General features: G+C 41.6%; 1 protein-coding gene across 1 annotated transcript in view; it reads right to left on the reverse strand.

Moving 5' to 3' along the window:
- LOC145397850 (uncharacterized) overlaps window positions 1–13,304 on the reverse strand; it is a gene marked incomplete at its 5' end in the record, with an annotated part of 353,574 nt that overhangs the window by 23,084 nt on the left and 317,186 nt on the right. Inside the window, one exon of the mRNA XM_080270886.1 lies at window positions 3,929–4,012. Coding sequence (XP_080127012.1) covers window positions 3,929–4,012 — 84 coding nt within the window. The remainder of the gene's footprint in view (window positions 1–3,928; window positions 4,013–13,304) is intronic.

Here is a 13,304-nt window from a genome sequence, read left to right on the forward strand (position 1 = left end):
TATCCAGATCGACAGTGCTGGCTGAATAAATGACGAAGTCAAGGATGTACCCCGTCTTACAGTTGCACAGTATAAAGAACTTAATTCTAAAGCGATGGCGTTTGCTTGGAATGTACTGAACAAACTGAAGACGTCCTATGAACAAAACCAAGGATTCGTCAATGCCAACCTTCTGAAAGGGGTGGAAGAATGACATAAACTTATCCTTCATTCTGCTCAGAATCTCCCGGATCTTCCAGAATGGGTCGGTTTGGGAAGGTACATCGTTGTCGGCGAAGTGCAGGTTTCCCATGATGTTCCGGAAGCGATTTCTGGCCATGTACTTATTGAAGGTGGGTGAGGGTAGTAAGGGGTCCATGGACCAGTATTCTTCCAACTCATGCTTCTTGGAGTGTGGCATGAGAAGCATGAGGGCAAAGAACACATACAGCTCCTTCACTCCCAGCATGGACCACTGTTGCATCTTGGCTGCACCTGTACCACTTGCAGCACGTTATGATTCGTACCTGTTGGTCTCATCACATATGTGCTGCATGACTTCGTCATCTAGGCCAAAAGGTAGTCCACACACTCAGCATTATCGTCAATAGTGAAGGCAGGCTGAACTCCTGAGGAGCTCTCATCAAACACTAAATGTTCAGGCACAAAATTGGACCCTTCCGTCCACGCGAAGGCGTCCAGGATTCCCTGTCGTGGTGGTATAGGGCGGGTGGTGGTGGTGGGTGGCTGTGAGGCAGATTTATCTGGTTCAAGGTCACTCGCACTGACCCTGGGTTGCTGTACAGCACTAGCAGCCCTTACCCTACTAACAACTCTACTTTTCAAAGTCCTGGATTTACCTCTTCCTCTACGGCCTGCCTTCACTGTTGATGCTGGTGGTGACTCTGACGACGAAAGCTCCGGAGATAACTCAGCTGATGATGAGGAAGAAATCAGTGAAGTAAGGCTTGGGGAACGGGGAGGTGAATGCACTCGGGACTCATGGCGGGCTGGGTCATGCGGGGGCATTGTTCTGGGGCTAACAAGCCACCTTTTCACTCCCTTCCCAAATTCCTTGCCTTGCTGCACTAACGGCTCCTTTCCCTTGAAGCTAGAGACTACTTCCGACACTGAAGCACTCGTACTAGCACTTTCTGGCACGATTACCTCACCCGGCCCATCACACGATTCACCCAAATCGTCAAAATCACTGTCCATCATCACCATGGACAATTCTACAAGTTCACGTGCCACTGCAGTCACTAAGTCCTTTCCTGCTTCCCTGACTACTTTTCTTAGGGGCAGAGGTCACGGGGCCCTTTGCAGTGGGCGCAGAAGCGGCAGAAATGGCGGAGCGCGAGTGCGACATGGTTTCACTTCAGCGGAAGACAAGGAACTAAATGGCTTATCTGAGAAGGCAAGGGTTGACAATGACACCGAGGCTGACTGCTCCTAACATGCTAATTTTTTATAGGTAGAAAATCTCGGCAATACATAAAGAAATAGGTAGTTCCAGGTGAATGTAAATGTCACTTAGGCTTCTCCCTTCCTTTCTGATATATATTTTTATTACAGACATCGATTACAAGGCATAATTCAAAGGGGAAATTACCGTGGTAATGTAGCGAATGAATGCACGTGAGGTGTTGTCAGGTGATAATTAGCCAATTCCTGGTGTATAACACTATCACTTACCTTATTTTTTTTTTGGTATATATTATTTTGTATAAGTATAGGGCATAGGGCTTATTTCAATGGATGAAATCTGTGGAAAAATCCGGGGGAAATTTGCGTAGCGCAGCGCGGCGTGGGAGGTGAGAGGACAGGGTAATGGAGAGCAGGTAGGGAGGGGAGTCACGAAGGGGGTAAAATCGCTAAAATGTCAACAATGGATGGGCGTACAGATGAGATTTGGAGTGCTGACTAGTGTTGGACATTGGCAGTACTGATAGATGATACAAGCCACCACTTGAGAGCCCGGGATAATTCAAAATAACACAGAATCACAAAAGTGACGCCCCGTGGTATGATCCATTGTGGCCGAGCGTCACGAAAGTGATGCCCCGCGGTTAAAGGGTTAACACTTACCTTGTTTCACTTTTCCATAAAACAAAGTTACGCTTAAACCTTCCTACAAACGATGCTTCATGCCTGCTCGTAATCGCTCATTAAGATTCTGTACAAAGGGCATGTATTTGCTTTAACCACTTTTCAGTAACCTAGAAGACTTGTAAGCATTTGTTTGGATATCAAGGAGGTATTGGAGGTTTTCGATTATGTATTGACACCATTGTTTGTTGGCTCAACACTGAAACTTTACTCATCTAGAGCATGTAGGACTAGTCACTGACCATTCCACTTCTGAGGGTGTTATGAGGCTGGCTTTTACAAGTAACTTCCACGTACTTTCACAGCTCAATGCGCTTTGTATTCTGCTCATCTGTCGACACGTCTTTCATTTCGTACTGCTTCACATAAATTGGTTACTCTTATGGAGAAGGAGGAGGGGGAAGTGGGGGAGGGGGAGCAGAATAGCACCATACTCTTATATTTTGCACGATGTTTTAACACTCATCTCTAGTTATCTCTCAACACCAATACACCGCAAGCTACAAATCTTTATACTAACACTGCTGAGGGTGTGCATTGGCCTACAGTTACATTTTTTTTCCATTCATTCTTTCTGTACAGACAACTTTAGCATTAATGTCGTACACTGGCACATGGAAGTAAGTTCCCTCAGTATACGGACATTTTGGTAGTCATTAATGTAATTCACATATATCAAAGTTCAAAGTCTAGGAGCTAGGGAATACCTCTGCCATTGCTACACATTTTTCCAATGGCATACCATCGCATATCGACTCCCCGGACCGACTAAAAGACAATAAACGATCAATCATTACCCGAAATAAAGGCACCTGGCAGTAACAGGAATGTAATGGTATTCCTCTCGTCAACTACGAAGAAACTTCCATCTGCGAAAAATGAGGTAAGATTTTGGATTGTGTGAAAACGTCTTGGCCTTTACAAGCCATTATTGTTGGGCGGCGAACCAGCCTCGTCCAGTAAAAGCATTATCCGACACTGACGAACCATTCAGGTTTATCTTGACTTAGAAATAGTGATGCAGTAAGTTGCTGAAAAAATTGGATAAAAGTCTTGTGTTCTGACAACTCACTAGCAAGAGCCTCATACAAGAATCCCAGGACAACCCTGTATGCAAGATCAAACACATCAGTTCATTCCGTTATAAGCAGAAAGCTTCTACATGTACTCATTTGAGTTCATCTACACTCCTACCTCGTGCCTCTGATACCCCCGATTATTCATACACTGCTCCAGCTTCTTACCCTTTGTTACAATGGGACTGCCTTTAGATCCTAGACATATTGGCCGTTTTCTCGTCAGCTAGGGAGGCTCCCTTGCACATTTTCCTTACTGAATTATTTTTTGATACGTTTGATTAATGATATTTTCCACATTTCTATGCACAGTATGGGCGATATAAGAATGATCTATAGGACATAGATAAAGACAGTAAGGTGTAATAAGCACAATAAAAAATTTAGAAAGATACATTAGCGAACCTCCTTAACTGACGAGAATACGGACCAATGTGGTATGCACAGATTCCTCAGCTTCCTCCCAAGGCAATATTTCTGTGATGCTCTTCAACACTTATACACCTGCACCATCCTGTTCCCACAAAGACCACTGCATCCGCTCTGTGCTCTGTCTCCAAGACATCATTCCCGTTGCTGCCCGTCTAAACTCTCACGTTTGTTCCATAGACACTTCAAATTATTTCAGGATTCCACAGACGAAGGAAACAAAATAGAGCCAAAGTATTGTATTATTTTGTCACTGAGGTAAAGAATATAAGCAGCTGAAGTGCTAGAATGTCGGCCAAGGCAAGGTAAACTTAGTATATTAGTGTAAGAATTACCTGTTCTCCTGGAACATGGAGTGAAAGGCCGGCGTGCGTCTGGTGGCTGGTGGTTCTGTATGGCGACACCCATTCGGATCCCACCTGACGGAGAAGAGGGTAAGATTCAGGTAAGAGCTGTGCATCATAATTATGTAAGGAATTAACTGTCTGTCGCCAGACGCCTTAATACCGAAAGAGGTGGTCACAAACGAATCTCCAAGTCACATTGACTTCTGCCGTATGGCTGCACTTTCTCTAACTCACACACCCTTCCACCCAATTCTTACATCTCACCACCGTTTTCGCTCTCTCATCTATCTTACACACATACATTTTCCTTCCCAGTCCTCATCATAATAATAGATTTTATATAATACTGAGAAGTTAGCTAATGATGCAACAAAAACTTATACAGTTTGCATTAGTCATGGAAAAACAGATGAACAATAGAAGAAGAGGGCTTAATAGTCTACCCGCTACAAGATGGTCCTTGATGTAAATAATCATCTATACAATAAGAATGCGCAGTGGTCTATGTTTGTTACACGCAGAATTATCATGCAGCTTAGTGAACAGATTGAAGAAAGACAAAGAGGAAAAGTTGTTCAACAGTCTATCTTACACACATATATTTTCCTTCCCAGTCCTCATCATAATACTAGATTTTATATAATACTGAGAAGTTAGCTAATGATGCGACAAAAACTTATACAGTTTGCATTAGTCATGGAAAAACAGATGTATAATAGAAGAAGAGGGCTTAATAGTCTGCCAGCTACAAGATGGTCCTTGATGTAAATAATCATCTATACGATAAGAACGCTCAGTGGTCTATGTTTGTTACACGCAGAATTATCATGCAGCTTAGTGAACAGATTGAAGAAAGACAAAGAGGAAAAGTTGTTCAACAGTCAGATCGGCCAGAAAATAGGGGGTTCTTCCAACAGCAAGTTGAACGTGGCAAGCAATGCACCTCATGTTTCCTTAAAGCCCGTGTCCCATATTCAAGTTCATCTTTGAGAACGGCCCCGATCACCACGATCTTACCCTCGAGGTATGATCTTGGTGAAATGCCACGATAATACCGCAAACGGTAGGCCTAAACGGCCATTTCATGACAAAGTCACGTTAGTGCTAAGACACACATAGGCATTGCTACGACATCCCACGACACCCTACGGAATCGTCACGTTATCCTGACGACACACTACGATCATCCCTCCGAGGTTGATGGCAAGCTGGTGATATGGAGAGCTGGAGCTCTCGTTTCACCAGACCTCAGGACTTGATCCTGACCATCTCCCTTTTCTGAACATTTTCAGTGCATTCGTTTACACAGAGAGTAGGCCAGCATGCTCTCATAATACCTCTACCTTCAACTCTCTACACCACACTACATGCGCATAACATATCACATCTTCTATTCACATCTTTAGTAATGGCCGCTGCAATCTTACAATGAAATGAGGTGGTACCTCGGATTGCCACCACCGTCAGGGTAGGGCTGGAGGCACAGGGTCCTCCCGGTCGCCATCAAGCAACTGTGCCGGCAGCGACTGTTGCTATTTCTTGGAATGCTCGTCGGCGAAGAGGTGACGGTGCGGCCTTATTCTTTACCAACATCCGCGGCCTTACCACAAATTTAAACTCAGTTCATTTTTTCCTTCAGTCCATATCCCCTTTGGCCCTTTTCCTCACAGAACCACAAATCTCACCCTCTACCGATATATCTCCATTTTGTTTTCCCGGTTACCATCTCCTTACAAACTTTCGAAACAAGGGCGGCACCTGTTGTTATATCAAATCCCAATATGCAGTTGATACTATTTTAAACTTCACTTCATCCAGTTTTGATTACTCATTATATAAATTAAATTGCCAAAACATTACCAAATATATCTGGGTAGTTTATCGTTCCCCCAATGCTTCTTCGGAACCCAGTGTATTTGATTCCATATCCACTCAGTTGAGTAACCTTGACCTTGCCCTTGGCAATGAAATTACCATTTTGGGTGATTTTAACATACACAATGTTGAATGGTTATTGCATTCTTCCTGGACTGACAACGCTGGTCTAGAATGTGAGCTGTTTGCGGAATCGTTTAATCTCACCCAGTTGGTAAAGCAACCAACCAGAATACCTGATAATCCTGACCATAATACCCATCTCTTGGATTTATTCTTGACACATAATCCAGATCAATACAGGATAGAGGTACTGTCACCACTTGGATCCTCTGACCACAATCTCATCAAAGCCTCATTAGTTAACCCTCCTACACCTCCCCATTCTGAACCTGTCAGGGTGACCCGATGGCACTTTGACAGGGCGGACTGGGATGGATTTAGAAATTATCTTGCTGATGTTCCATGGCAGTCTTTCTTCTCTAGTGATCCCAATTCTACCCAGTCCCACATTTGCGACTTAATACTAGCTGGTATGGATTTATTCATACCAAGTCAACAATTCACTAAAAGATCAAACTCTCCAAAATGGTTTGATGGCAATTGTGCCAGAGCAACAGCCCAAAAGTCATTAGCATATAACTCTTACTTAAAATCAAAAACATCTGAATCACTCTCCCAATTTAATATTGCTAGAAATCATGCAAAAGCTGTATTAAATCTATCTAAATCTAACTTTCTTCAAAAGCAAGCATCAAAACTACTTAACAACCCTAATGACAATAGAATATTCTGGTCAACTCTTAATTCTTTCAATAATAACTCTAACAAGTCATCTTCCATTCCCCCACTAAAATCTTCAGATGGCAATATTACAAATGACCCACGTGGGAAAGCAGATATCTTGCTAGTACCTTTGCAAGAGACTCTACCATAGATGATACCAGCCAGAATGTCTCAGTACTGGAACTTAATTCTCCCGAAATTGCCCCACTTAAAATACAGACAAGATTCGTAAAATCCATCCTAGACATTTTACCTACCAACAAAGCTCCAGACCCAGATGGAATTCCGCCAATTGTTTTGAAAAAGTGTTCCCCTGAACTTGCCTCTGTCCTAGCCAAATTATTCAGACTATGCATACGTACATCTTTATTCCCAAATTCATGGAAAGAAGCCAATATCCACCCAGTTCCGAAGAAAGGAAGTTCGTCTGACCCCTCCAATTACAGACCAATAGCTGTCACATCTTCTCTTGGTAAGGTATTTGAAACTTTTATTAATAAGCATATTGTTAAACATCTTGAATCCAACAACTTAATTAGTGATAGACAATACGGTTTTCGCCACGAAAGATCCACCATTGACATACTCAATCTCTTAACTCATACCATCCATCAATCAATTGATCTTTTTGGAGAAACTCATGCAGTAGCTCTTGATATCTCTAAAGCTTTCGACAGAGTATGGCACCGTTCCCTGCTGTCCAAACTCCCTTGCTATGGACTAACGTCTTTTGTTCCTTTGATTTCTTCTTATCTTGGTGACAGGAAAATAAGAGTAAAAGTAGATGATGTATATTCGAATTTCCACTCAATTAACGCCGGCGTGCCGCAGGGATCAGTTCTGGAGCCAACCCTATTTCTGGTTCATATTAATGATCTCTTATCTGTCACTCACAATCCCGTTCACTCATATGCAGATGACTCAACACTACATAGTTCATTCACACTCAGACATCCATTTACAAAGTCTAATATCTCTACCTCTCAACTCAGTACAGCCATCTCCATAAATCAAGATCTAGCTACAATCAGTGAATGGGGACAAAACAACCTTGTCTCTTTTAATGCTAGTAAAACTAAATATATACGGTTTACTAATAGACAGATATTGCCAGATTCGTACATTACCTTCAGTGATACTAATATTGCCATCTCCAAAAGTATTGAAATTCTTGGTGTCTCACTTAACAGTGCCCTCAGCTGGACCTCTCATGTCAGATCACTTGCTAAAACCGCCTCAAAGAAACTTGGATTATTGTACGGAGTCCGTAACTTCTTCGCCGATGAGCAGTTAGCTATAATTTATAAGAGTCATGTGCGCTCTCAGCTTGAATACTGCTCACCCATGTGGAATGGATGTGGAGAGGTTGCATTAAGACAACTAGACAAAATTCAGAATAAAGCTGTTAGAATCATTAACAACCTTGCCATTACATATAAACTACCTCCCCTGCAAGTAAGAAGGAATGTTGCCTCCCTTGCATTATTTTACAGATATTTTTTTGGCAAATGCTCAGACGAAGTTGCGTCCATGGTGCCACCTCTCCATGCCTTCCCTCGTGCTACACGGGCATCTGGTAGCGCTCATGACTGGAATGTCACTCAACCATATTGCAGAACTTCTGCCTATCAGAATTCTTTTATTCCCCGAACTGCATCTCTCTGGAACTCGCTTCCCCAGAGTTGTTTCCCTCCAAATTTCAACCCACAACTGTTTAAGTCTAACTGTTACAGATATTTTATGAATAGAGGACACCAGTAATCTGGTATATGGATTTTTTTTCCCCATTTGTTTTTCCTTCCTCCGTTCTGTTATTTAAAAAAAAAAAAAAAAGTTAATAAATAATGGTCACTTTGACTCCATGTCACGCCGAAACATCGCCACGGCACGCTACGACAAGCTACGGCACGCTACGGAACCGCTAAGTTACTTCTAAGTCACCGCTAAGATTATCAGGACATATGGCGATACACGACGATGGCCGGGATCTTCGGTGCGAGGCTGTAATTAGGAGGGTGGAGTATAGACTGATGTGACCTTTTTACTGTATGGTTATGGTTTTTATCGACTGCAAATATGTATATATTGTATTATTAATTAGAGTTGACAGTTGACGTATTTGAAATAGTTCCTGCGTCCGACTGATCTATTTCTAATATTGATGTCCCCTACAGTAAACCCATTTCCTCGCCTGACAGTCACCAGATGATGAGTGCAAGTGTGCAATATAGAAAGGTATTGAGCAGTTGCATTCCGTGGTGTTCTGCTGGGTGAGGTCCTTCACTTTCTTTATATATGTAAATTCTTTATAGCATCATGTAACAGTTATCGTAATTAGGATCGACAGTTGACTTATATGGAATAGGTCCTGACACTCCTGGTTCTCTTTCATATATTGATGAATCCTATATTATTGTCTGCCTCGACTGACAGTCAGGAGATGATGAGTGCAGGTGTGTAATGTAGAAAGGCATTACACATCTGCAGTCGATGGTGTTCTCTTGGTCGAAGTAATTTTACCATTAGCGTAGGTCTAGCTATTTGTATCTTTAGGATTTAGTATATGGTAGAGAGTAGTGTGTTGGGTTATTAGTTTCAGGGTCTTTATTTTAGGTGTTTTTCCCTATTAAATAATGTAAAAGAATAATTATATAAGAGAAAATAAAACCTAAAAATAAAAATAAAACATTAAAAAAGGATATATATATATATATATATATATATATATATATATATATATATATATATATATTTATATATATATATATATATATATGATGATATATACCGCCTTAATGATCAGGGACTTCGGCCCCAATGGTCGCTAGGCCATTGGAAAAAAAGAAAAGAAAAAAAAAGGCATCTGTCAGTTGCCAAGTTCAAGATATTGCTACGACACGTCAAGTCACACCTATGTCATCGTTAAGTCAAGCCACGTTACTCATGACGACATGGGGCGACACACGAAAACATTAAGATCGTGGCGTGTCGTGGGAAAGTTCGTGACAGTGGGACATAGGTTTAATGAAGAGGGCATATATCTCAGAAAATTATGTCATTTTCCATTTTTTTTCCCTAGCCTCTCAGTTCTACACTGAGACATATTAGGTTAACATGAATACTTAAGGGAAAATAGCATATTCTGTTATGCTTATATTAACGACGAAGTCAAAGAGAGAGCAGGTTCGCCCATTAATTGCCTGTCCAGCTCATCCATAATGTATAGGTGGTAGAATTGTGTCCACCCAACAGTTCACCCTAGTCAGTGGTCAGCTGTGTGCAGGTAATAGAAGCGCAATTACACACACACACACACACACACACACACACACACACACACACACACACACACACACGACAACTTAGTTTTCACCAGCAAAAGTGAGTTTATGCGTGTGTGTTTTGTTTCTTTGTTTGCATGCTTGTGTGTGTAACAGAGAGACTAACCGAATGATGCATCGTGTGAGGGGTGGACATTTCTGTCTCTGTTCACTAACGACCCTGTCATCACCAAACGCCATACTCCTTCACATACTTTAGTTCCGTATCATTTCACCTTGACCTCCGTCTCCCTCCCTTTCTCCTTCCAATCGCCTTACCTTCATTCACTTTCCTATACTCTTTTCACCTTAACTTGTCCCAGACTCTCGTCCTGTTGCAGCCTATATCAAGATAGCAGAAGAAAACAATACTACTGTTCTACATGACTTCATAGCACTTAATTCTTGACTAGAATCATAGACTAGTGGCAATTATTTGCTACTATTAAGCGTTCAAAACGGAGAAATGTCAATTTTAGGCTAAGCAAGAGCCAGAAAAATATAGAAAAAATAACCATCTTGAAGAACTCATTATCTACATAGTGAAGTCTTTTCTGTTGTAGTCTTTCTATCTCCAGACGATTTAATACAAATTTAGGGAGACTAAATGAGGTAGATATAGCCCTCATTAAACCACTGATTCACAGTTCTACTTTCCTGGTCTGAATACTCCGATATTATTCAAAATATTCTAATAATTAGTCTTTGGGTTGAAGAGGTTATCATTTCATTGGCGGGGATATTTCCTAAGCATAAAAAATCTGCTTTTTTTCAGCGGTAAACGAAAATCTCCTTTTGGCTGCAATCTCGGTAATTAATAAAAGAGCTAAGCACTTTATTCCCTCCGAAGTATTTTGCTATCTATTCCCCTGGCCATTGGACGACTTTAATCAGTTTAGGGGAGAGGTTACAAAACTGAAGGGTTAGATATGGCCTTCATTATCCGCTTCACTACTTAATGTCTGTCCTGAGCTGAAGAAAACAATCAGGTGTTAAAGGAAAGTTGAGAGCACGCGCCATGAGGTGCATAAAAGTGATGCTCACCTCTGTAACTTAGGCCTTTGAACCTGTGGCTGGATATTCACCCATTATCCAGGGATCCAAAGCCAATGTATCATCCAGGTTAGTGCAGACTCATCTTCTAGGTGTTACCGTAAGTACTCAACTGTTAGTCGCAAGAATAAAGGAAGAAAACGTAGTCGGACTGAATGAGTGGATTGATTTTACTCAATTTTTAACAGCCGTGAAGCGAAGCTGGTATTGTTTTCATTTTCTGTGTGTGTGCGAGTGTGTGTGTGTGTGTGTGTGTGTGTGTGTGTGTGTGTGTGTGTGTGTGTGTGTGTGTGTGTGTGCGTGCGTGTGCGTGTGTTAGCACGATAACTTCGCAACCGCGCAAGACATATAATAAAATTGAATATGTGCAGCAAGGAAAAAAAATCGATCACAAGTTCGATATTGGAGAAAGTAGGTCAAGGTCTGTGTGTCTGTTACCACGATAACTTCGCAACCGCTCAAGATATCATCACCAAATTTTTCAGGTGTTTTGTATGGATGAAAATCTCCGAGTTCAAATGTGGTGAAAGTAGGTCAAAGTTAAGGTGATATTCCGAGCTCCGCTAGATATGTATCGGCTCCCGGCTGGTGTGATTCCCCTCTTGGGAGGCCTCTAGTTGTTATGGTACCAGACAATCAAAAAACAAAATGTAATGTGGCTGTCTTAAACGTCGGAAGAGTAAACCAGTCGACTCATCACTATTCTGGTCAGAAAAAATACAGTATAAACAGTCATGACTCATTATTGCTTGGAGAATATGGAAAAATTTTACCTGTAATAGGCGACTTAACAAAAACTGCATTATAATATGCACCCTGGCCTAAAATTACAGGTGCCTATAATCTTTTTATTGTAATCAGACGCAAAATTGTCATCTCCCAGTCTTGAATATTGACCTTTAATAATGGATTACCACAAGATTATCCTAGTCACGAAGAGGTGCTATGGAAAGGATGTTGGGCCATAATGTTATCTTATTCTGCTATCGTGCTATGGGAAAGTAGTTGCAATATAATGAAATTATCCACCTATACCATATTTGATTGACCTGTGCACCTGAGTAAGGTGTGTTTGATTCACAGCAGCTGATTGGCTGCCAATTATGTCATCGCAACAGACGCCAAATGATCGATAATATTTATTTTTAAATGCTTTCCCCATGTGTTCCTTGGAATAAAAAGCACAGCTATTAGTCAAAAACATGAAGAACATATTTAATCTGTTGTTCTCTTAAACAAGATGATGTTCCATATGCTTTAATCACTATAAATAAACAAAGCGTACTTGCCATGATGGATAAATGCTCACATCTGTCGATGGCAACATTCAAATGGCACATGCACAAAGCTATGCACAGGACTCCTCTCTCTCTCTCTCTCTCTCTCTCTCTCTCTCTCTCTCTGGGAAGTGTTTGACAATATGGCAAGAAGATTAACCCGAGGAGTCCCGTTGACGTATGGATATGCCACCACATTTTGTCATGGTGACAACCGTTGATGTACCCATACGTTTTGCAATTGCGAGGTCCGTCATTTTCACATTTTTCAAATTTTGCGCGTAATTTTTTATACATATATGCGAGACACCTTCCTCTGCCAGGCGGGGACACTGCCTTACCCAGCGTGACCTTCCCCCCCTGCAATCATCTCGGCAACTCACCTGTTACCAATGACCTGGCCAGTAAAGACATGTCGCACCATGGTACGAAATTCAGGGCGAGAGTGATTCCCCAATAGATGACGATGTGGAGGACAATGATTATGTGGCGCCTGAGGAAGAAATGTGCAGAAGTGATGAGGAGGTAATGTCACCAAGGAAGGTGCGGTATGTTGATGTGTTCAGTGAGTGAAACAACATTTGTATCGCCTATATTACTGTGTGAAAACCAATGTATTCTTGTGCTACATGTAAATTCGTACCACATGAACAAATATCCACCTATTCTGAATGGTTTGGAATAGTTACCACTACATAGAAAAAGTGACACCCGCAGCGTGGCTCCAGAGAACTCAGTACCAGGTGTCTAAAAGGTCACCTGTTTTGACCACTTCTAAGCTCAGGTAAGCACATTTGGGGGCAATTTCCAATGATTCTCATAAAAAGTGGAGGTATTAGCCAAAAAAATTTGTTTCAAAAATCTGCCAGGATTGGGGGTGGGGGTCAGTGGTGAAAAATCAGTTGGGATGTGGCGGGTTAAGGAAATATAAGAAAAAAATTTATTTCCAGGGTGTGGGAAACAAATGAAATGTGATTATCCCTATATCAAGGGAGAACCTATCCATTGCCAGAAGCGTTAATCCCGTAAAGGATGGCCACAAGCAAATCGCCT

The sequence above is a fragment of the Coenobita brevimanus genome, chromosome 43, assembly GCF_032717465.1.
Source record: "Coenobita brevimanus isolate Jiangsu-jjx chromosome 43, ASM3271746v2, whole genome shotgun sequence".
NCBI lineage: Eukaryota > Metazoa > Arthropoda > Malacostraca > Decapoda > Coenobitidae > Coenobita > Coenobita brevimanus.